Source organism: Antechinus flavipes, chromosome 1, assembly GCF_016432865.1.
Source record: "Antechinus flavipes isolate AdamAnt ecotype Samford, QLD, Australia chromosome 1, AdamAnt_v2, whole genome shotgun sequence".
Taxonomy (NCBI): domain Eukaryota; kingdom Metazoa; phylum Chordata; class Mammalia; order Dasyuromorphia; family Dasyuridae; genus Antechinus; species Antechinus flavipes.
Genome location: NC_067398.1, coordinates 708,025,602 through 708,051,052, shown reverse-complemented (window position 1 = coordinate 708,051,052; position 25,451 = coordinate 708,025,602). Strand labels below are relative to the sequence as shown.

General features: G+C 46.9%; 1 protein-coding gene across 2 annotated transcripts in view; it reads left to right on the top strand.

Moving 5' to 3' along the window:
- The window catches only part of SSH1 (slingshot protein phosphatase 1), a 94,399-nt gene that overhangs the window by 36,539 nt on the left and 32,409 nt on the right, over positions 1 to 25,451 (top strand). Inside the window, exons 3-6 of one of the 2 annotated variants that reach the window (XM_051972975.1) lie at positions 6,680 to 6,783; positions 9,076 to 9,140; positions 12,159 to 12,280; positions 25,329 to 25,397. In XM_051972975.1, the coding sequence (XP_051828935.1) occupies positions 6,680 to 6,783; positions 9,076 to 9,140; positions 12,159 to 12,280; positions 25,329 to 25,397 (360 nt within the window). Of the gene's footprint in view, positions 1 to 6,443; positions 6,784 to 9,075; positions 9,141 to 12,158; positions 12,281 to 25,328; positions 25,398 to 25,451 lie in introns of those variants that run through there. The other variant, XM_051972974.1, reaches the window with a different exon arrangement.

Here is a 25,451-nt window from a genome sequence, read left to right as displayed (position 1 = left end):
CAACTAGCAAGCACGAGACAGGACTTAACAACCTGACTCCAAGTCCAGTGCCCGCTCCAGAATTTAACTGGCAAATGTCAGGACTGAATCATCACGGGCTCAGATGTGGGCGAGATCTCAGTGGTCTCCTGTGATCTCTGACCGGCCCCCGGATAAGAATTCTCTCTCGGCCCATCCCCCACAAGGGGTCATGGGTCCAGTCTTGGTTCGTAGACCTCCACGAGTGGGCAGCCCAGTGTGTTGTGGGAAGCGCTTTCCTACCAAGCACGCCTTGGTTCTCTGCAACGTCCCCCTAGCTTCTGGCTCCGTCTTGGGGCTTCCTCCTCTGGCCTTTAACCTCCCGAAGAGGACTCTGGGAACGTTTTCAGAGTCGCCTACAAGGTCACGTTCATCCCCTTACGCCGAGGATCTCTGGTTCCTCCAGTTTTCTAGGTATACTTAGTATATTTGTGGATTGCATCTGCTTTGAAATTCTGGGTGTCTTCTGACATCGTACCTGCGCTCTGGGCTCTCTAGCTGGGTGGGTATGAGCGGAATCATTTTTCTCCCTTGGTGTGTGTGCGTGACAGATGGGGGGAGGAGGGGGAGAGAGAGATAGCCAGAAAGAGAGGGAGGAGGAAGAAGAGAGAGAGAGGGAAGGAGGGGGGAGGGGGAAAGGCAGAGAGAGACAAAGAGACAGAGGAGAGAGAGAGACACAGACAGAGACAGAGAGGAGAGACACAGAGAAAAAGACTAGAGAGACATGGAGACAACAGAGAAGAGAGACAGAGACAGAGGAGAGAGACACAGAGAAAGAGATGCGAGAGAAAGAGAGAGAGAATTATGTTTCACAGAGCTAGGGGAGTGTGGGCTATCAAAAGAATGCATTTTTCTTAAGAGACTCTACAAAAGGGTGCTTTGAAATCCCGATGAATTAAATTTCTGTCCTTCCCCATAAGGGGAATTCCGCGGGGGTCCGAGTCCTTTGTGGGGTGAGGGGCAGCCGGTCCCCTTGGGGAGCCCGGGGAGCTCGGGCGCCCTGCTGCCCGAGGTTCCTGCAGCCAGCCGGTCTTGCCTTTGTGTGCTTGGTCCATCCCCCTGAGCTCTCGAGATGGAGCGTGACCTCACAGCCCCCTGGCTAATGCGCTGCCCGGCCGCCTCCCTGTGAAATGTTCTTCCAGTAAGTGGCCCTCATTGATCGTCCGGGAGAACAGAGGCAGCGGGTTAAAAGGCAGCAATCGATGCCGTCTGGTTGCCCTCCGTCAGCGGGAGGGAAGCGCCCGGCCCTTACGTGGAGGCCGTCGGCTCGGCCCGAGTGGAAAAAGCCCTGGATTCGCAGTCACAGCTGCAGTTTGGGGCTTGGGTCCCACCCTGCCCCGACTGGCTGATTTGGGGGTGGCGTGATGGTCCTCTCTGGGCCTCAGTTTCCTTTTCTGTTGGGTGAGGGGTTAGATGTCCTCTGAGGTCATTTCCAGCTCGGGGGCTCTGCTCGAAGGACAGAATGGGCTGGTCCTTTTTGTGTTGCAGCGTTTCCTTTGGGGGGATGGGAGAGGAAGGGAGACGGGGTCATTTTTGTCTGTGATTCACCCGGCAGAGGTCACTGAGAATGGCTGTAAGGTTGACCACTTCCAATGGGCTGTGGGGGGAGGGGGGAAGGGCTTGTTGTTTTTGAAAGTCCCGAACAAAAGAGATGGCTGTTGGATGGGAAAGCCTTCCCTCCCCTCCTGGCTCTCCTTCCTTCCGCATCCACTTTGATGTACCCCGGGCAGGCGTGGAAGGACATTGTTCTCCTCGGGGTCTGGACGCTTGGTGGCGGGGGTCCCGGGTGCCCAGCCAGGAGTCAGAGACCGGGGCTCCGAGGAAGCCGTCCAACCCCAAAGAGAAACAGTGGGCGATCGGGGGAGAGGCGAGGGAAGGGTTTATGGGGAGCCCCGACCGTGCTGAAACGAACCCGTCGGAGCATCAGTCGTCCCGGCCGGGGGCTTGAGGACTCCTTTCTCCATTGATCGTGGGTGAGTGTGAGGCTGCCGAGCAAGGCGGGGTTCGCGATCGCTCGTCTCTGTTTGAAGACTTTGGAAAATCTGGCCCTAACAAACGAGGAAAAGGCCCAAGTAAAAGGGTGAGAAATTGAGGTAGAAAGTAGGGGTTCCAGTCCTTCTATCACTGTCTTCATGGCGTGGTCTCAGAGAAGTCCCTTCTGGGTGGGAGAAGGGAAGATTGTCTACCTTCAAGTCTGACTTCCCGGGCCTCAGTTTCCTCATGTGTCAGATTGACCATATAACCTCTGAGTTTTCATCGCAAATTGATGAGGTAATATTTGTAAAGCACAGAGCCTGGCACATAGTAGGTGCTTAATAAATGCTCATTCCCATCACCTGGCCCATGGTAGGTGCTTAATGAATGCTCGTTCCCATCGCTTCCCTACATCAACAAACTATGACCGGTCCTGACTTGGTGATTCCTGTGAGGGTGTTTGGGATAACGGATGGTCCAGACTCATGGAATCACAGGCTGAGAGAGGAAGGGGGTTATCGTGTAGATAACCCGGTTCACTCTCTTCACTTTCCAGTGAGGAAATCAAAGTTCAGTGACTTGTCTGGGCTCGCACGGTGTCAGAAGTGGGATTTCATTCAGAGCCGGGGGGGGGGGGGGCGGGGGGAGCATGGGGAGGGGGGGTGGGAAGCCATCTTATCCAACTTCCTAATTTTACAGACAGGGAAACTGAGGCCCAGAGAAGTCAGTGGCCCTGATTTCCCAGGGCCAGCATTCTATTTTATACCTTGCGGTTATTCCGGTAGCCAGTATAATTCAGGGCCCAGTGGAGTATTTCTTGAATTGAGAAGAAACCAATCCCAACATTCATGTGCTCGCTTGATTGTTCCATCCAGACCTGCTTTTCCTCCCCATGGGAGCTCCCAGTGTAGAAATGCATTTCTTAGCGATTCTTTGGCCTGGGGTCACTGAGGTGGGGCTCCCTCCCCGGCTGCATTGCTTCAGAATCACTGTTTCATACAGATAGAAGCAGAGGGAAAGGAGTTTGAGCTCAGCAATTTCAGGGAGCTTGGTTTGGATCTAATTTAGGGCCAGAGATGAAAGGGGCTCATCTGGCCAAACCTGGCCCTGGAGGGGCTCATCCGGCCTAATCTGGCCCTGAAGGGTCTCATCTGGCCTAACCTGGGCCTGGAGGGTTTCATCCGGCCTAATCTGGCCCTGGAGAGTCTCATCCGGCCTAACCTGGCCCTGGAGAGTCTCATCCGGCCTAACCTGGCCCTGGAGGGTCTCATCCAGCCTAACCTGGCCCTGGAGGGTCTCATCCGGCCTAACCTGGCCCTGGAGGGTCTCATCCGGCCTAACCTGTCCCTGGAGGGTCTCATCTGGTCTATGGGGAGCGTGACTCCCCTCGAGAACACCCATCAATCCTTGCCTTGATGGCTTCAGTGATGGAGAACCCACTTCCTCTTCTGCAGCCCCACCCCTTCAGTCCAAGCAGCTCTCACCCCTCAAGAGTTTATAATTTACTCTGAGGGGTGGGATGGAATGGGGGGGTACAAATATATGCTGTTGTTCTTTATTTTTCAGGCACGCCCTCCTCTCTATGGCCCCATTGGGGTTTTCTTGGTAGAGATACTGGAGTGGTTTGCCACTTCCTTCTCCAGCTCATTTTACAGATGAGGAAACTGAGGCACATTCGTATATTATTGCTCTTCAGTCATTTTCCAGCCATGTCCTTATTCCTCATGACCCCATTTGGAGTTTTCTTGATAGAGATACTGGCGTGATTGGTGCTGTTTCCTTCTCCAGCTCACTTTACAGATGAGGAAACTGAGGCAGACAGGGTGAAGGGACTTGCCCAGCTAGTAAGTGTCTGGGGACCAGATCTGAACTCACGAAAATGACTCTTGTGACTCTGGGCTTATAGTAAGCTTCAGTTGACTTGGAGCCAGGTGGTGAAGGGCTTTAAATGTCAAATAGGGAACCACAGGCAAGATGACCTTTCGCATTAATGGGAGCCTCCTCTTTCTAGTCCTTGAAGCTTTGCAAAGCACTTTCCTGAAGAAGAAAAAAGAAAAAATCTTGAAATTTAAGGTAGTGCAGGTATTTTTTTCCCATTTTACAGATGAGGAAGCTGAGGCTCAGGAGCAGAACTTGGCCAAAGTCCTCCAGGTGTTCCTGGCTCCGAGCCTTTTCTTCCACCTCGTGGCTTCTGTTCATTTTTAGAACTCAGATTTTTTTTACCGTGTCTGACTTTGCAGAAGCTTTGGGACGGAAAGAGTTCCTGGTGCTCTTCAAAGCTTTATCTCTTCTGTGGGGGGGCTGCTGGCCCCCAAAGGGGCGGAAGACTCTTTTTCCAAGATGAGGCTCCCCCTGAGGGAGGCTGCTGAGGGTCGATGGAGACACGGGAGGAAAGGAGGAGACTTTGTCTCCAACGTTAGGAGTATTGCTGCCCTGAGTGGCAAAATATCTGTGCTGTAGCAGGAATGCTCTGGCTTATGGATAGCTGGGCCAGTTACAGCCAAGAGCCCTCTGTTTCATTACCTAGAACCATGTAATGAGCTTAGAACCTAGAGTCTAAGAGCTAGAAGGCTCCTTAGAACATGGAATATCAGAACTGGGAGGGGGCTTAGAACAGAGGATGTCAGGACTGGGAGGGAACTTAGAACAGGGGATGTCAGGACTGGGAGGGGGCTTAGAACAGGGGATGTCAGGACTGGGAGGGAGTTTAGAACAGGGGATGTCGGAGCTGGGAGGGGGCTTAAAACAGGGGATGGCAAAGCTGGGAGGGGGCTTAGAACAGGGGATGGCAAAGCTGGGAGGGGGCTTAGAACAGGGGATGCCAGAGGTGGTAGACTAGAACACAAAGCCATAGGCCATGAATCGTAGGGTTAGGAATCCTTTTGACTCTCTCTCTACGCACAGAAATCTTTTGAATTCTCTGTCTAAATTCTTCACTGGGAGCTTTATCTCGACCGTTCTATATAATCTAACGTGATATAAGATAATAATGTAATGTAGCCTAAGACTCTGTGGGAAAGTTGATATGAAGCTGAGAATTTCCCAGAGACACGGGGGTGATGGGAAAACTTGGAGCTAAACCCTTATTTCAGCCCCTGAATGCAGCCTTCCCATCCCCCTCCGCCTGATAAAGCACGCCCCTTCACATTGTAGTTTGGATGTGTCTTGGCTATCCATGTCTGGATATGGTCAGTCAACCAAATAACTATTTATTAAGCACCTACTGTATGCAGACACTGTGCTGGAGCTATGGACTCACTGGCTCCCCTCACAGAAAGTGAGCTGTGTGAGGGTCAGGACTGGCTCACCTTTGTCCATCTGTCTTCAGCGTCTAGCACAATTATTGGTAGCCAGTAGGCATTTAATAAATGCTCATTGATTGACTTGTGTCTGAGGACCTTGGGCTTAGTATTGGCCGTCCTTCTCATGTCTTGGAGGCTCCTGCAAGCATGAAGCTTACATTCTAGCAGGGAACGCAGCAAGCATGTGATGAAACACATACAGCAGCAGTGCAGACCGAACCGGTACAAATGTATACAGCCTGCGTGGTTTGTGACCTTGACCTTGTCGGAGGCTGGGGATTATCTCATTTGAGTTCCACAACCATCCTTGGAGCTGGTTGCTATTAGCCCCATTTATAGAAAGGGAAACTGAGGCATTCCCACCCAGGATCACCCGGTTAGTGTCTTCGAGATTCAAGTCTTGCCCTCTATCCTCAGCATCGTCTAACTCCATATTCAGTATTGATTGATTAGTTGATTGGCCAGTTCCCCACATCACCCACACCTGAACCCGAGTCCTGGGACTCCCGACTGACTGTGTGACTCCTACCTCGCCTCTTGTCAGTTCCCTAGAACATCTAGAACCAGGCAGCTCCGTCCTAGCACCCAGCAGTCCCTGGGACCGGAGCTGTACGGTGCAGCCGGACGAGGAGGAGGGCCAAGCTCCGGTCCAACTGTTCCCCTGACTTCCTAACCGGGGGCTCCGTGACCAGCCACCTCAGTCTCGTGTTCCTCCCTCAGAGGCTGAAGGCGGGCGTTCTTGACCACACAGTTGGTTCCGAGGCTCATGTGCACTTAATGGTCATACAAGATGTTTAGTCACTCTTGAGCTTGGGCCATTATTAGGTGGGAGGGAGAGAGGAAGAGGAGGAGAGGGAGAGGGAGGAAGAGGGGAAAACGAGAAGGAGGAAGAGGAGAAGAAGGAAGAAAAGGAGGGAAAAAGGAGGAGGGGGAAGAGTGAGGAAGAGGAGGAGGAAGAAGAAGGGGAGGAGAAAAAAGAGGAGGGAAAAAGGAGGAGGAGGAGAGAGAGGAAGAGGAGGAAGAAAAGGAGGAGGGGAAAGAGGGGAAAAGAAGAAGGAGGAAGGAGAAAAGGGAGGAAGAGGAGGAGAAAAGGAAGAGGGGAAAGGGAAAGAAGAGAAAAGGAAGAGGGAGGAAAAAGAGAAGGAAGAGGAGGAGAGAGAGGAAGGGGGGAAAAAAGGGGGAAGGAGAAAAGGGAGGAAGAAGAGGAGGAAGAGGGGAATGGGTTATCCTGGAAGGCTGGGCCTGGGCTGCATATGGCAGCCACTGCTTTACCTTTCGGGCCCAGCTCCTTCCTTTGTAGGACTCCCCTGCAGCGGTGCCAGCCTGCGTCTCGGAACTGAGGGACTAGGAGCCGGTGTGAGTTTTGTTTTCTGTTCTCCTTCCAGCCTCAGTGAGAGTTTTTTCATGGTGAAAGGCGCTGCTCTCTTTCTGCAGCAGGGAAGCAGCCCTCAAGGACCCCGGAGTCTCCAGCAGCCCCACAAGCACGCCGGTAAGTGCTCGGGCCGGGACTTCTTCCCCAGGGCATCCTCGTCCAGCCACTCACGGAGTCCGTGGGGGCCCAGCCCAGGGGTCATCTGACAAACCAGCCGCCCGTCTCCTATCCAGGGTGACACGGGAAGGGTCAGAGGCTCTTCTGGGTACTGGGTCCTTCTCTCCCCATTGTCTCGCCTCAGTTCCTACGTGCATCGGGCTGCCTTGGGGGGCATGTGCTCCCCACCACCCTTTTCAAAGGTGCCATAGAGGGGACTTTTGTCGGGGTCCGAGTAGCCTCTGGGATCTTTCCCTCCTTTGTGACCAAGTGAGCAGTCACTTGAGAAGGGCTGGTAGCCTGGAATCCATGGGCATGTGCCCCATTCTCTTCTCTACCTTTGCCTTTAAGGCAACTCACTTGGTGAAAAGAAAGCCAGAGACCTTGAGGGCAGGTGCCCCTGAAGAACCCAGCGGGGGGCACAGGGCTGAGCAAGGGCCAGAGACCTTGAGGGCAGGTGCCCCGAAGAACCTGGCGGGGGGCACAGGGCTGAGCAAGGGCCAGAGACCTTGGGCTGAGCAAGGGCCGGAGACCTTGAGGGCAGAAGCCCCTGAAGAACCAGGGTGGGGCACAGGGCTGAGCTCTCTATGCCTGGTACTCAGTAAACGTCTCAGAATAACAAAGACTGAGCGTGGGGACCAGGCTCGGGCTGGGATTTCCAGCTGTCGGCACTTCCATAAATCAGCCACAACCCACTGACAGCATTTTATCCCTATGGAAAATATGGAAGCACTTGTCAGGCCGGGGCCGGCGGAAGTGGCCGTTCAGTTACTTTTCAGTCCCACTCTAACCGTGGCCACAGTCACTCCCACTGAGTTCATGGGTTATGGGGTGGAGAGGAGGCCGGGCCGGGCTTCTGGATAAGGAGCAGGTAAGGGCACTTGCTCGAGGGGAGTCGGGAGCTTCATAGCACTGGGGCAGTAGCGAGACAGCGGCACTTGTGGTCAGGAAAGCCTGGGCTTGACTCTTACCCAAGACACAATCACCTCCCCACACTTGGGGGGCCTTAGTTTCCTCATCTGTAAAATGAAAGAGAAGGACTTTATGATCCTTGAGGACCCCTGCCAGCTTTCTTGATCTATGATCCTAAACCCGATGATTCTGGGACTTATCGTTACAAGGGGACATCATTGCAGTGTGAGGCTTTGTAGCGCTCGGTTTCTATGTGTTTCCTTTGAAGCAAGAAATGACTCTTGAGTGTCCTGTCTGAACTAGAGAGATGACGTGGCAGAGAGGGAAGAGGGCACAAAAATTGTAGTCTGGAGGACCTGGATTCCACTTAAAAGCCCACATAAATCATTTATCTGCAAAATGGGAGAGAAACTTGGACTTGATGCCCTGTAACTCTAAATCTATAATCCTGTGATTCCCAGAATACTTTACAGTACTTTCCTTGAATCTCTTTCTCCTTTTAATATACATTAATAATTGGAAATATATAGAATATACATTGGGAATTTTCGTGTGCCTTCTTGCCCTTGCATCTGCATTATCTACAAATGTATATATGTAATTGTATTCATATATACAATTATATATGCACAATGTATATACATATGTGTGTATCTATACATACGTGTACATGCAAACTGCATTAAGACTTTTGGAACACATATACATATGAAAATATATATGTGTATGTGTGTGTGTATATATATTTATATATACACATACATATACATAAGTATGCTTTTAATATATAGGGGGTGGGGTAGAGGATATATTTGTGTACAGGTTGTCCCCAATGTCAAAATAGAGCTTTAATACCTAATTAATGGTAATAGCATTTCTATAGCACCTAATGCATGACAAATATTGTGTTAAGCACATTACGATCATGTGTTCCAGGAGATCGATGCTATTATTATGCTTATTTTAGAGTTGAGGGAACTAAGGGAACAGGACTGAGTGACTTGCCCAGAGTCACATGGCTCATCGGTGTCTGAGGTTGAATTTGAACTCAAGATAACGTCTCCCTGTCTCCCGGCCTGGCCCTCTGTCCCTGTGGTAGCTAGTCGCTCATTAGAGACGCAGAGACAAAACTAAGAAATTATCCCGGCCTTGGAGGAGCTGACTTTTTTACGGGGGGATTCTGCCTATAAACACAAGGTAGAATCATAGATTTACAGTTAGCTGGGAGCTTAGTCAAGCCCAGTCCCTGAAGCGCAAAGATCTGAATGATTTCTGAGTCACAAAAGTAATGACTGAAAGAGTCAAGATTGCCGCTGATTCCTCTTTCTGTGGCCCTCACAGGTGACCTGCCCCAGCATCTTCAAGTAATGATCAACCTTCTTCGCTGTGAGGATAGAATCAAACTGGTAAGAAGACATAATTGAGCAGAGGTCCCGGCTTGTCAGGGCCCGGGCCAGGTCCGTGTAGCCGAGCCACCGAGGGACACGAGCCTGAGGCCCTCGAGAGATTTCCCTTCACAGAAAAGTGATTACTTGTCATTTGTGTCCGTTACTGTTGCTAAACTGTATTCTTCTTTGATACAAGGAAATCTCTCTACAGGAACGGGAGGAGGGTTGTGCACAAATGGCCGAAGTAAAAACAAAAAGATATCCCGTCAAAATTAAGTTAAAAGCTGATCGAAGGGGGAATTTACCATTTTGATGCGAAAGGAGCTGAAATGAATGGATGGATGGACAATCTGGATGGATGATGATGGATGGATGGATGGAAGGATAGATGGATGGATGGATAGATGGATAGATGGATAGATAGATGGAAGAATGGGTGGATGGATAAATGGATAAGATGGCTGGGTGCTTGAAACGGCATTTATTAAAGATTTATTCTGTATTGAGCACATTGTTAAATGCTCATTTCAAACCATAAAAACAACCAAACCTTTCTTGTTCTCAGGATGCTTAGACTCTAATTGAGAGAGAGCGACACATAAGGGGAGGTCCGAGGAGAAGGATGCTAATTAAGCATCCAGGAAATGGTTGGCAGATAGCAGCAGTTCTTTGTGTGGGTTGGGGTTTCTGCCCCAGCTGAATAGGACATCTGGAGGGGACTGGTCCGCCCTCTTGGGGAAAGGAGAGTGAGCCTGAGCTTTAGAGTGAGCAAGGATTCTGGGGTCCTTCTGACAGTGGTGAGGAATGGGGTCCAACCCAAAGGGGAAGAGATTTGGGAAATTGGTGGAAGATGCTTGACTCTACTTCGGGCCTTCCAGGTAACTCTGAATGAACTCTAGGAGAGCTTGGGGCAGGAAAAAAAGGAAGGGAACTTCACTTAATGGTGTCTACCTGAGCTCTTTAACATGAAGACATAGTAGGAACAGCTAAAAGAACATTTTGGCACTGTTAAGGATGAAGAAGAAAAGATTTGAGAAAGTGAAGGAGCCTTAGAATGGAGAATGTCAGAGCTGGGAGGGGGCTTAGAACAAGGGATGTCAGAGCTGGGAGGGCCCTTAAAACAGGGAAAAACTAGGAGGGGCTTTAGAGCAAAGAATTTTGGGATTAAAAGGAGTCTTCGAAATTTTGGATTTTAGGATTTCCCAATTTGTTTTCCTTGGAATCCAGATGTTTTGCTCTGTGATGAAATTTCATTTAGCCTTATTTTCCTAACTAAAATACTAAATTTAAAATCACACCTGTACCATTCAGCATTGTTGACATTTCTCCCCTTGGCAAAAAGATCCAATGGTGGCTGACTAAGGTGCTTTTTATGATTTTTCATTTGCTTCATTAGGGCATTTATTTACTTCCATTAAACTTTTGTGTGATATTGTGTCGTTTCTTTTCTTTATCCATTTTTAATTTTTTGTCACTTACTTAAATGGATCAGGTTACAGTGACTTTAATGGAGTGCTATAAAATGGGATTGGTTTGTAGTTTTTGGTTCTCCATCCTCCCTAACCCCTTTATTTCATACTGTCAAGACCAAGATCATTGTTTTTTAGATCTGCTAGATAGCTCACTGGATAGAGTATTAGTCCTGGGGTCAGAAAGATCTGAGTTGAAATCCTGCTTCAGATACTTACTAACTGTATGACCCTGCACAATTCATGTAACTTTTCTCTGCCATCTATCATCTGTAAAATGGGGATAATAATTATAGCAGTTATCTCCCAGGGTTTTTGTGAGAATCAGATGATCCAATTTTTGTCAACTACTTAGCACAGGGACTGGCACAAAATGTACACTCAATAAATATTTGTTCCCTTTCCCCTTTCCCTACTTCTGTCAGTGCACTTCAGACATAAAAATGTTCACTATCCAAATTATCCTGGGAAACATTGCTCTAATCCAAGTGTTTTTGTTTTATGAGTGGGAAAACCGGGTCCCAAAAAAGGAAAAATAAATTGTCCAAGTTTAGATAAATGTTAATAGCAGAACCAAGTCTGCATTCTAGGACCCCATACTCCCTGTTTACTTTTTTTTAGATCATATTCGTTTTATTATATATATATATATATATATATTTATTTATTTATTTATTTATTCATATACTATTATGTTCATTTATAATATTCATTCTTTGAATCTCATATGAATTTCCAGCTCATAAATCTGTGAAAGGAAAAATGGAGAGAAACAAAGCAAAATTTCTTCATTTTCTCCAAGGGCCTAGCAAGGAACTTTGCTTATCCTGGAGAATTTAATAATGATGAGGAAGTGGACAGTTGGATGGATGGATGAATGGATGGATGGATGGATGGATGGATGGATAGATAGATAGGTGGGTGGATGGATGGATGGATGGATAGATAGGTGGATGGATAGATAGATGGGTGGATAGATGAAGAAATGAAATTTTCTCATTCTGTGTAAAATTTTACCAAGGAAAATGACACCTCCTCTTTGTTAGTGATTCCCTGCTCCTCAAATAATGGTGTCTATACTTATAGGATGGGAAATCTAGTATTAGACAGACCTCAGTGGTCATATGCTGCAAATCTCTCATTTTGCAGATGAGGGAATCTGAAGTCTAGGAACATTAAGTGACTTACTCAGAATTACATAATTAATAGATATAAAAAACATGTTTCAAACTCTGATTAGAAGCAGTGACTTTTCCCCGCAAATCACATGTTTTCTTACTCATCTTATTCATTTTATGACTTCCTGTAGGGTTGAAGTTTCTCAAGGACAGGGATTGCTGTGGTCATGTCTCAGTATCCCCAGCCCCTAATACAGTCAGCATTCAATAAGTTTTCGTTACGTTGAATGCTATATGTTATTATAAAATATGAACTCCCAGAGATCAGGGATTTTCTTCCTTTTATCCTTGTATTTCCGGCTCCTGGTTTAATAAATGCTTATTGGATTGGTTTGCGTCTTATCTTGAGCGCCTCCAAAAGACGTGACCGCATCGTTGTTTTTTTGCAGGCGGTGCGCCTGGAAAGCGCCTGGACGGACCGCGTCAGGTACATGGTGGTGGTGTACAGCAGCGGGCGACAGGACACGGAAGAGAATGTCCTTCTGGGAGTGGACTTTTCCAGCAAGGAGAGGTACGCTTGCTTGGGGGTGGATTCCAGGGAGGAATGTTAAAAGCAAGAGTCTGAGTATTTTTAGTGGGAATTCTTGGCCCGCCAAGGACTCCCTGGATAGCTTCTAGAAAGTCCATAAAGTTTGGTTTATTTGTTTTTAATATTTTGACAACACATTTCAATAGAATTGATTTCCTTTTACAATTCTTTGCATTATATATTATGTATTTAAAACATCATTCAGAGAAGGGGTCCAGAGGCTTTATCAGTACACCCCCAAAAAATTTGTAGATAAGCCGACTGACATGGGAGCATGAAAGACATAAGAGAGCCTGCTTACTGAGCTTCCCGTTCCAAAGGAGCTACAGCTGAAAAAGAGGCTCCCCTGGGTCACCCCTTCCTGCCAAGAAGTGGCCCCACCCAGTCTGTATTTGAAGAGCTGAGCTTTAGAGCTCTATGCATCTAATCCAAGCCTCTTATTTTTTACATACGAGGAAATCGAGTCCCAGTAAAATAAATGCAGTGCAATATTGGAGCAATCCGGAAGGGTCTCATATATGGGATGGGAGCTTTGACACTGAGCCCGGCGGAAGTAAGGAGGATGTTATTTTCTGGCATGGGGCACATCCAGACATGGGAGAAAATAGGGGATCTGAGGGCAAGAAGATCAGGTTGGTTGGACCATAGAAGAGGTGATGTGGAATGATGGTGAATGAGGCAGCTGGGGGTGCTCAGAAAGAGCTGAAGAAAACCTGAATTCAGATCCAATCTCAGACGCTAGGCTTTTTGCCTCGGTTTCCTCATCTGTAAAACGGGAATCATAAGTGTACCTTCATCCGTGGGTTATTGTCAGGCTGAAGAGATAATAACTCTAAAGTGCTTAGCACGATTCCCGACACATAGTAAATGCTCTCTAAATATTATTCAGTCATTTTTAAGTTCATGACCCTATTTAGGGTTCTCTTGGCAGATATGAGAGTGGTTCGCCATTTTCTTCTCAAGCTCATTTTACAGATGAGGCAAACAGGGTAAAATGACTCCCCCTCCCACCCACCCCAGTATTTATCTGAGCTTGGATTTGAACTCCTGGAGATGAGTCTTCCTGATTCCGAGCCACTATGGGGCTCCCTAGCTGCTCTGTGTCAGTGTTAGCTATTGCTATTATTGTTGTCGTTACCATTATTAGCTCTCGAGGGTGCACAGGTAAGTCGGAGCCAGGTGGAAGTCCCCAGCACCGAGGAGCTCTGGAGTCGAACGAGCCAGGCAGAGACAGAATCAGATGCGTGTTTGAGCGATATCACGTGGGCAGCCGGTGGAGACCCTTTGGGATGGTGGGAAATTTTCCCTTACATCACGCCTAAATCTATCTCACCACTTCCACCCATTGTTCCTTTTTTCCTCCTGCCTGGCAGGACGTAGCTAATCCCTCTCACATTTTGTTGTTATTCAGTCATTTCCAGTCGTGTCTGACTCTTGGTGACCCCATTGGGGATTTTCTCGCCAGAGACAATAGAGCGGTTTGCCATTTTCTTCTCCGGCTCATTTTACAGATGAGGAAACTGAGGCAAACAGGGTCAAGTGATCGTCTAGGATCCCACGGCTATTAGTGTCTGAGACTGGATGCGTTTTCCTGCATCCAGGCCCAGCACTCTATCATTACGCTCCCTACCTGCCTGGTTCTCTATGACCAAGTGGAAGGTCCTTTGGGTTTTCTTGGCAGAGATAGTGCAGTAGTTTGCCGTTTTCTTCTCCGGCTCATTTTACAGATGGGGAAACTGAGGCAGAGAGAGTAAAGTGACTTGTCCAGAATCACACAGCTATTACAGTATCTGAATTCAGATTTGAACTCGGAAAAATGTGTCTTTATGATTCCAGGCCCAGCGCTCTGTTCACCACGGTACCCCCAAGCTGCCTTTTAGCTAATCCTTTAAATATTTCTTTTAAAACTGCAATGGAGTTAGAAAGCCTGGATTCGAAAGCTGCCTTTGCTTTGAATAAGTCATGGTGTCTCAGTTTAATCAGCTTTAAAACAAGAATTGGATTTAATAACCCTTCCCCAGGTCCCTTCTCACTCCAGACCTCCTATTCCTCTTCTCTCGGTGCCCAGTTCCATTGAGTGGCCTGGATTCTAAGGCTCTCGCCTTGCTGTGGGGACACCTCAAGTTGAAATAACAAAACCCGAGTTCAAATCTCACCTGCCATTTGCTGACTATCTAACCTAGACATATCCCTTCTCAGTTTTGTCATCTGTAAAATGGGATTAATAATAATAACGTCCCCACGGGGCTGTTGTGAGGGTCCCATAGATGTAAGATGCTATGAGTCTGCCCGTGAAGACCACTGGACTTGGAACTGACGGGGCAGGTCCATCAGCCTCTCTCCAGCCTCAGTTTCTCCTTTGTAAATGAGGAGTTTGGGCTCTGAGCTCTAGCTGCCCCATCTCGACTCCAGTGCTGGGGTATGCTGTTGGGAAGGCTGGAGAGGAAGCTGCTCTGCCTTCTGGGCCTGCTGGATTAGAACCCAGCTCAGCCCCTGGGCAACTGCGGCAGGGCCCTGTCCTAAGCCCGCTCTGGCTTAGGCTAGGCCTTTGTTGGTCCCTGGTCCTCGGCAGTGTGGGGCTGAAATCCCGTCCCAGCCGGGAGATCGAGAGAGCCAGATTTCAGTCTCCCTTGGCCCGGGGGCACCTTCTCTGCGTTCCTGTGAGGCAGTTCTCTAGGGAGCCCATTAAAAGGTACCCAGGTGCCCCCGGGACATCGGCTCCACTCCCCGCCACCGCCACAGAGCCCTCCCAGGCTTGTTTTTCCATGTCCAAAGAGTTTCCATCATCACCCGAGGAGGCTCGGTGAGCAAGAAAATAGCAACAGAAAGCCACTCAGGCAGCCCCGGGCCCTGCCACAGCTGGGGACCGTGTCCCCAGGCTGATGCCTCCCTGAGGAGGAGGAGAGCAGGGCTCGGGCCGTGTGCCAAAGGGCCCTGCCCGGGCTGCTGGGCCCTGTGGCATTAACCGATGTAGAACAGCTCCTGAAACTAGAGCCCGGGGCCCGGAGCTGCTCTGCCCGGGGTTTCAGAGGGACAAGTGTGGCTCACAGAACAGTCAGCCCAATTCAGGATCTCCGAACTGGGAGGGAAGGGAAAGAAATAAGCATTGATTTGGCACCTACTGTGTACCAGGCACTGTGATTAGCATTTTTACAGATAAACAACCACCCTAGGAAGTAGGTACTGTTGTAATCCTGATTTTATAGTTGAAGAAACTGAAGCAAACATTAAATGACTGAAGGTCACAGAGCTAGTATGTTTCTGAGGTTCCATTTGAATTCAGGCCTTCCTGACTTCCCTCTCCATGGCTGTAGCCTCTGTGCCATTATAACTCTAAGGAGCCTGGGAACAGGGGATGTGACAGCTGGGAGGGGCCTTAGAGCCAGGACAGTTCTGACCTAAGTTCAAATCATGTCTCTGACTTTCCCCTATTGGATTACATATTATTTATCTCTCCTGAACTCTATAAAATGAAGGAGTTGAATTCGGCTCCTGAGGACCTTTCTATCTTCAAATTTAGGATCTTAAAAATGAAGTGACATTAATCTCAGGATAAATTGATTTGTCCAGGATCCCACAGATACTAAGTGTCTGAGTCTGGATTTAACTCAGTTTTTTCTAATCAAACCAGCATTTATTAAACTCCTCCTGTATACCAGGCACCATGTTTGTTGCCAGAAAAACAAAGACAAAAGTGAAATAGTTCCTGCCTTCAGGGTGCTTATATTTTCAAGGAGTCAACCTACACACAAACAAACATATACATCATATCATGGGGGAAAAACACACCAGTGTTGGAATCCTTACTAACTGCTAAGTAATTAGAGTTGATCTAATCTTACAAGAAGTTGTTTTGGCCAGAACCTGAAACAAGGTACTAAGTAGAACTAATCAAGACAAGGCTTGTGTTCCCACCTTTACTCAAAGTCCACACCTTAAAGCTCTTTGGGCCAGAGAGCACTATGGGAGAAAACCCATAATCCCATTCTCTCAGAAGGTTCAGAGATAAGGCGAGACAGCCATTCCAGAATACATTTTTTCCTCTTGGCTGGCTGATCGCGCTAGACTCGAGAGAAACGACTCTGCTGCAGAGAACACTTTTGACGGACTTCAGTGGAGCTACGCCAGAAGCCCTCTCTCCGCGGCAAAAGTGTGGCTGGGCTCCCCAGAAGGAGATAAGAGAGATCTTCCATCTCTGTTGGAGGCAGAAGAAGGCAGAGGCAGAGGCTGAAGGCAGAACCTTTGGATTTGGAGACATCCGAAGGGCTCTAAGCCTCTAAACGGCTGTCCTCTGAGAACAAACTCCAACATTTGAACTCTAACATTTGGCGCCCAAGCGTGGGAACCAAGGACCCTACTTTCACTGAAGAAGTCTCCAGTGACCAAGAACTGAGTGAGTACAACCTTTTTTGGCTGAAATGGGACAGATCCTAGGTAAAGATTCTCCATCCCCCACCCCAACCCCAGACCCACCCAAGAGTGGTGCTATAGAAAGCCTGCTTAAGCTGATAGAAGATCAAGGGCTACTTGTAACTTGGGGACAGACAGCTAGACTTCTGGCTACATTAAAACGCACCTCCCCTTGGTTCTTAGAGGAAAAGCAAATCTCTCTAAAAAACTGGGCATTGGTTGGTCAACAGATGTCTGCATATAACAATGAAAACGGTCCTCGTTCAGTTTCCATTGCAGTGTTCTATTTATACAATACAATACAGATGGCCTTAAAATACCAGGATATCCAAAGGGGAAGCCTGAGATAAAGGAGGAAGACAAAGAACAGATTAATGGCCATATCCCCACAGGGCAGGGAGACTTAAGTGAGACTCAAGGGTGGGGTGAATCTGAGGCAGCCTCAGCCCCACCTGAAGAGCAGGTAATTGACTTTCCTTCATCAACTCCACCCTCCGGGATGGAGGGAGGAGGGGTAGTGGGGGGGGCAGTGACAGCACCAGCACCTCCCCCCCAGCATCTAGCACCTTCCCCCAGCATCCAGCACCTCCTCCCCAGCATCCAGCACCTCCCCCCCGGCATCCAGCACCTCCCCCCCGGCATCCAGCACCTCCCCCCCAGCATCCAACTGCTCCTTTGAGTAGATTGCAAAAGGGACTAATTAAGGCCAGAGAAGAAGGGAAAAATGTATTAGAATTTCAACACCACATTTTTCCTGTAATTCAACAGTTTAATTCTTCAGGTCAAGAAAGTAGAAGATACTCACCTTTTGATATAGAAATCCTCAAAGACCTGAAAAAAGCTTGCACTCTTTATGGGGCTACATCAGCTTATGTTAAGATGCTATTGCAAAATTTGTCTTTTGAAATCTTGACCCCTAATGACTGGAAATCGATAGCAAAAATATGCCTAGAACCTGGACAGAACTACTTGTGGCTTTCTGAATATAGTGAGCTCTGTAGGATACAAGCCCAACAAAATATTCAAAGTGGAGTTCATACTGCAATCACCTGTGACCTACTAACAGGTACAGGTCCTTATGCAGATGTCGCAGCACAAATTGGTTATTCTGTAGCAGCATATCAGCAAATTGCTGATAATGCTATCAAAGCATGGGCTTCTCTTCACAATAAAGACGACAAAGGGGGGGCCTTCACAAAAATAACACAAGGGCCAAATGAACCCTTCGCTGACTTTGTGGGACGCTTGCAGACAGCTATCATAAGAACAAATGGAGAAAATGCAATAACAGACATCTTGATAAGGCAACTTGCTAAGGAAAATGCTAATGAGGTTTGCAGAAGAATTATACTAGGACTGCGCAAGGATGCTCCTTTAGAGGAACTCATAAGACGCTGTGCCACAGTGGGCACAGGTGCCTTTTATAGCCAGGCTATGATGCAGACTTCCCAAAATCCAAACATGAGAAGACAGAATCCCTCTTGGCAAGGGACTTCCAGAGAGACTCGTAGATGCTTTCAGTGTGGAAAAGTAGGACATCTGAAAGCTCAATGTTGGTATAGAGATAGAATGGGAAGACAAGGTGGGAGAACAAGACCCCAAACCCCATGTCCAAAATGCAACAGAGGCTTCCATTGGGCCTCAGAATGCAGACAGATTCAGGGAAACGGGATGAGGGGCCCAGCCCCAGGGCCCAAGGCAAAAAACACGTGGGGCATGATGGCAGCCAATGGTGCACCCAGAGAGTGCCTAGAAGTCCAGTACCCAGACATGACCAATCAACCAGAAAGCCATATGATGGGAGAAGGGGATTACACAGTCAACCAGCCAGGAAGCAACCTGATGGCAGAAGGGAATTACAATTGGGGAGAATAGAGCTGTATGCAGCTGGGACAACTGAGATACCCCCTGGAGAGGTGAAATCTGTTCCTCTCCAGCCTATGGATCCCTTACCTCCAGGCACAGTAGGCTTGACCATTTCACCTTCTTGTATGTACAAAACAGTGTCCATCCACACACTGATGTGGGAAACTGGGGAATGTGTAGATAATATCCCAGTCACTAATACAGGTAGTCAATGTGTGACTTATCACCCAGGAGACGTAGTAGCATCAGGGTTACTCATACAGAATCCTAATAAGCAGCCTCGTGATAGTCACCCAGGTTCTGACTCCAGACCACAAAAATCAGAAATATACTGGACAGCAGCAGTAACGGCTGACCGACCTATGCTCACAATCTATATAAATGGCCTACCATTGGAAGGATTGGTAGACACAGGTGCGGATCGTACAGTTATTAGAGGTGCCAGTTGGCCCAGTCACTGGCCAAAGATTAAAGCAGATACCTATATGTCTGGAGTAGGAGGATCAATAGCAGCTGAAGTTAGTGCTGCCCCTATGAGATGGACTTTTGAAGGCAAAACAGGAGTTTTTACTCCTTTTATAGTTGAAAAAATCCCCATCAATCTGTGGGGAAGAGACGTTTTACAACAATTGGGGTTAAAAATGAGTACTTCGGTTTTTTAAGCAGGGCTGCTGTTGAAGGCCTGCCAACACTTTCACCTATTCCTATCCAATGGAAAACTGATACACCAGTGTGGATAGAACAGTGGCCCTTAAGTAGCGATAAAATTCAGGCCTTATTAGATATAGTACAGGAGCAGCTTGAACAAGGGCATTTACAACCTTCTCTAAGTCCTTGGAATTCACCAGTGTTCGTTGTAAAAAAGAAATCAGGAAAATGGAGGATGCTCACTGATTTAAGAAAAGTGAACGAACAGATGGAAACTATGGGAACTCTTCAGCCTGGACTTCCATCTCCTACTCAGCTTCCTAGAGAATGGCCTCTTTGGGTTATAGACATCAAGGATTGTTTCTATTCCATTCCTCTGGATAAGGAGGATATGAAGAGATTTGCCTTTTCGGTGCCCAGTGTCAATTTAGCTGAGCCTTATAAAAGATATGAATGGACGGTTTTGCCACAGGGTATGAAGAACAGCCCCACTATGTGTCAAATGTATGTTGCTGCTGCTCTTGCTCCAATAAGAAAAGCATTTCCAAAAGTTATGCTATTACATTATATGGATGATATATTGGGTTGTGCACCTGAGGAACAAATTCTAGAAGCATGTCTACAAAAAACCATAGAAACACTAAGATACTACAAACTTCATATCGCTACAGAAAAAATTCAAAAGCATGCTCCTTTTCAATATTTAGGATATGAAATATATCCTAAGGCACTTACACTACAAAAACTGTCTTTAAGAACAGAGAGGTTGAACACCTTAAATGATTTCCAAAAATTAATAGGAGATATCCAATGGATGCGTCCAGTATTAGGTTTAACTACCAATCAATTGCAACCCCTATATGACATTTTAAGGGGAGACACTGCTTTAAATTCACCACGCCGGCTTACAAAAGAAGCTCAAGAGACCTTGAGAGAAGTTGAACTGGCTTTATCCAATGTAGTTGAGAGAGTAACTCAAAAACCCTTGGAAATATCAGTTTTTGCTACAAAAGAAGCACCCACAGCAGTCCTTCATCAAGGAGACAGTGTGATAGAGTGGGTGAACCTCCCAGCACAACCAGAACAAAGCCTTACGCCTTACCCAGTGCTTGTGGCTAGAATTCTATTAAAGGCCATTAAGCGAGCAGTACAATTATCTGGGACAAGACCTGACAAGATATATACCTTCTATACAAATGCACAAATTAATGTATGCTGTGAAACCATCCCAGAGTGGCAGATTTTATTGGCCATGGCTCCAAATTTTGCACATGGATCTCCATTAAAGATAACCAGACTACTGCATAATTGGCAATGGATTTTTGAGGAGAAGGTTTCTAAGGTTCCTCTTGAAGGACCAACCATTTTTACAGACGCAGCCAAACAAAATATTTGTGCTGTATACTCTTATGATCTAACTGTAAAAAGAGTAGTCAGAACTCCTTTTCAGTCCACTCAGCAGAACGAATTATATGCGATCATGCTAGCTCTCACTTATTACCCAGGCGACATAAATATAATATCTGATTCAGCCTATTCAGTAGGTGTGGTACAAAGAATTGCCACAGCCCAAATAAAATTTGCAGCTTCTAATATATATCAGCTCTTTAAGGAACTTCAAGAGCAAGTGAGAAAGCATCCAGGAAAGATTTATATCCTGCATGTCCATTCACATAGTGGACTTCCAGGTCCTATTTTTGATGGAAATTCAAAGGCAGATAGCCTTTTAACTATGTTGGCCAGTACGCCTTTATTTCAGGAGGCCCAGGAATCCCATTCTAAATACCATCAGGCTGCTCGAGCTTTGCGTTTACAGTTTGGGATTACAAAAGAAGAAGCTAGGAGCATAGTGAAAAGCTGTACAGCTTGCCTTCCCTTCCACGCTCCTACACTGCCTCCAGGGAAGAACCCTCGTGGTTTGAGACCCAATGAAATCTGGCAAATGGATGTGACTCATTATAAATCTTTTGGTCGTCTGTCTTTTATCCACGTTGTGGTAGACACCTTTTCAGGATTCACTTTTGCCATACCAGCAGCAAAAGAGACAGCCCGAGTGGTCACTGAATTCCTCATTCAAGCATTCGCAATTATGGGTGTGCCACAAGAAATAAAAACAGATAATGGACCGGCATATACCTCCAAACATTTTGAACACTTTTGTGCACAGTATAAGATTCTACACACTACTGGCATACCCTTCAATCCTCAAGGTCAAGCAATAGTAGAAAGAAGAAACAGAGACATTAAGACACTCCTCCAAAAACAAAAGAAAGGAGGAGCCACGGGTAACCCTAGAGAGCTTCTAAATTTAGTTCTCTATACCATTAATTTTTTAATCTTTGATAAAGATGCACTGGCTCCAGCAGACAGGTTTTATAACCCACCAGAAGAGCAGTGTCCAGTGCGAGCAGCTCCACTATCTTTAGATAATCGCCAGGTGATGTGGAGAGACCCAGAAAGTGGTGAATGGAAGGGACCAGATAGACTAACTGCTTGGGGGAGAGGATTTGCTTGCATCTCTACAGGTGGAGAAGGAATCAGATGGGTGCCTACGAGCCGCATTCGCCTTGTCCATCGCAGAAAGATGGAGCAGACCCTTGAAACAAAGGAGAAGACCCAAGAAATATCGGGTGGTTCTGTTGCTGATTGTGCTCATAAGAATTATTAGATTCCTGGCACATGAACTAATGGACAGTGGAATCCTATTGGACTGTTTCTAGGACTTATGGACATGTGTAAATTTTCAGATTGATTCTTGTTATTTGTTACATTACTACTAGCCTGTGTTATATTGCTATGTGCTCATGTAAATTATGTATAATGCCTCCCATATTGATGGATTTATGTATACCATGTATATCTGTTACAAAGTTCTGGCCCATATTGATGGATTTATGTGTACCCCCTCAGAAACCCCCTATGTTTTAAAACAAAAGAAAGGGGGAGATGTTGGAATCCTTACTAACTGCTAAGTAATTAGAGTTGATCTAATCTTACAAGAAGTTGTTTTGGCCAGAACCTGAAACAAGGTACTAAGTAGAACTAATCAAGACAAGGCTTGTGTTCCCACCTTTACTCAAAGTCCACACCTTAAAGCTCTTTGGGCCAGAGAGCACTATGGGAGAAAACCCATAATCCCATTCTCTCAGAAGGTTCAGAGATAAGGCGAGACAGCCATTCCAGAATACATTTTTTCCTCTTGGCTGGCTGATCGCGCTAGACTCGAGAGAAACGACTCTGCTGCAGAGAACACTTTTGACGGACTTCAGTGGAGCTACGCCAGAAGCCCTCTCTCCGCGGCAAAAGTGTGGCTGGGCTCCCCAGAAGGAGATAAGAGAGATCTTCCATCTCTGTTGGAGGCAGAAGAAGGCAGAGGCAGAGGCTGAAGGCAGAACCTTTGGATTTGGAGACATCCGAAGGGCTCTAAGCCTCTAAACCGGCTGTCCTCTGAGAACAAACTCCAACATTTGAACTCTAACACACCAGGGGCATTTTTAACCTGGCTGGACTAGTAGCTGGGGCCAATTAAGAAAGTTCTTATGTAGAAGGTAAAGTTGGAGCTGAGCTTTGAAGGAAACTGAGGATCTGAGGAAGAAAAGAGGAAGAGGAAGTGCATTCTGGGCAGGGGGGCGCTGCCTGGGCAACAACCCAGAAATAGGAGATGAGCTATCGAGTGTAAAGAGCACCCAGAAAGGTAGTTCTCCTGGATTCTTATTATATTATATATGAAAATATATAATATAATAATTATATAATATAATTATAATGTTATATTACATAATTATATAGATAGATTATGTTCAATATTTTTCAGTCCTGTCTGACTCTGAGTTTTTGGCAGAGATACAGGAAGGGTTTGTCACTTCCTTCTCCAGCTCATTTTACAGATGAGGAAACTGAGGCAAACAGGGTGAAATGACCTGCTCAGGGTCACGTAGCTAATATCTGAAGCCAGATTTGAATTCAGGAAAAAACAGTCTTCTTGATTCTAAGCCTGGTGCTCTATCCACTCTGGCGCCACCTAGCGTCTTCTGAATTGTAGAGGGGAGCCATTTAATAAGCCAGGAAATATAAATTGGAGCCAGGTTGTACAGGGCTTAAAGCCCCAATAGAAAAGTGTATATTTGATCCTAGAGGTAATAGGGAACCGTTGTGTTTATCGAGTGATCACAAGACGAGGGCTTTTGGAAAATCATTTTGGCAACTCCGGAGGATCCCTCCGGGGGGCAGAGTCTCAAGATCAATTAGACAGTGGTTCCAATTAGGAATCACTCAGTGGCTCTCTGTGAGAGAGAAGGGGACGAGTATAAGAGATGTCGTCAGGACAGAAACGGCCTGACTCGGCAGCTTGTTAGTAGGTGGGTGGGGTGACTGAGAGCGAAGAATTGAGGGTATGAGCCCGGGAGAGTGGAAGGTTCGTCACCTCCATCACAGGAATGGGAATCTAGGGATCAAAGGGAAGGACTGATAGAAGGGGAAACAAATGTTAGGGGAAAGGTGTAAAAAAAGGGGGGAAGGCGATTTGAGGGAGGTGATCGTCAAACGCAAAATCCTGGGGAGGCGGGAAGGGGGGAAGGAAAGAGAAAAGGAAACTAGGGATCATTGTAGACAGAGATCAGGAGATCCAGCTTGTGGCCTCTGGGTGTCTGTGGGACGTCCACTTTGACATTTCTAATAGGTGTATGGAGATGAGGAATGGTGCTCAGGAGGGATTGGATGTGTGATGTGAGCCTCATCTGTAGAGATGAGAATGGGAGGGAGAGAAATCACCAAGTGAGAAGGCGGAGAGGGAGAAGAAAGGAGATGGGGATGGGAAGGGAGGAGAGAGATTGAGCTCTAGGGTAGAGGTGTCATACCATAACACTCCTATAATTGGTTTAACATTAATTATTTAATGTTTAATTATTTATAAATAATCCTATATTTAATTAATTGTAGTATACTAAAATAATACAATTAAATATGGGATTATTAATAAATAATTAATAATCCCATGTTTAATTAATTATATTATGCTAAAATAATATGATCAATTAAGTATATGATTATTAATAAGTCATATTTAATATTGAACAAAATCAATAAAAATACAGTGGGACATAGATGATGCTACTTTGTGATTTTCTTTCCATATGCAGCTGGCCGGGACCTCCTCTAGGGTTTAGTTCCCCTTGTCCCCCATATCTATTTGAGTTTGATCCCACTGCCTCAGAGCACAGTAATTTCAGATCTAGGAGCTACATTAAAAGTAGTTTGGCCTTTGTGCCATCTTGCTGGGAAACCACCCAGAGTTAGTATTGACTTTCTTCGATGCCATTGGTTAAAGTCTTTGGTCACAGGCCCTAGTTTCTTTCCATCTCTACTAAAGGCCCCTCATGGTTTTGGATTGTGAGATCAGGTTGTCCAATTAGACAGCGGTTCCGACTGGGACCCGGATTCACTCGGTGGCTCTCTGTGATAGAGAAAGGGACGAGTATAAGAGATGTCAGCACAAATAACCCACCTTGGTGGGTGGCCGACAAGTTGGGCTGACCAAGAGCAAAGGGAAGAGACCACAAGGGCCTGTTTGGGCCAACCCGTCTCTGGACGGGGAGTCCCCCGGGTGGCAGGTCTAGAACTGGAAAGGACCTGGGAGTCCAAGTGAGGAGACAGATGCGCAGAGAAGCCCCAGTGACCCCCAAGGGCACACAAGGTAAATGGCAGGGGTCAGCTCCTCCACTCCAGAGCCAGTCCCTAGCTGAGCCATAGATGCTGTCGGTGTGTTTTAGACTAAGTCCCGCTAACTCTGGCTCTCAGTTTTATTTTCTGGGAAATGAAAGGGTTCGATTGGATGAAGTCCAAAGACCCTTTCCCTTCAAAGTCTGTGATCTCAGGACTCCTCTGTTTCCTCTGATGGAAAGTGAAGAGGGGTCCCTCCTTGTTCCAGGTCTAGTTCTAGGTCTAGTGGCCTTTTCCGTGGTAGTTCCATCCTGAGTTGTCGGGACAAATGGCAATTTTATTCTTTTTCTGATATGAATATAGGGGACTGGTTGGGGGATTGGGGGGCAGGAATGGCACCAGGATGTGATCCCATTGTAATCTCTTGTCTGCCTTTTCTTCCCAACAGCACGAGCTGCACCATAGGGATGGTTCTTCGTCTGTGGAGTGATACCAAGATACACCTCGATGGTGATGGGTGAGTGGGTGAAAATGCTCCTTTGAGGATCTTAGAACAGGGGATGTCAGGGCT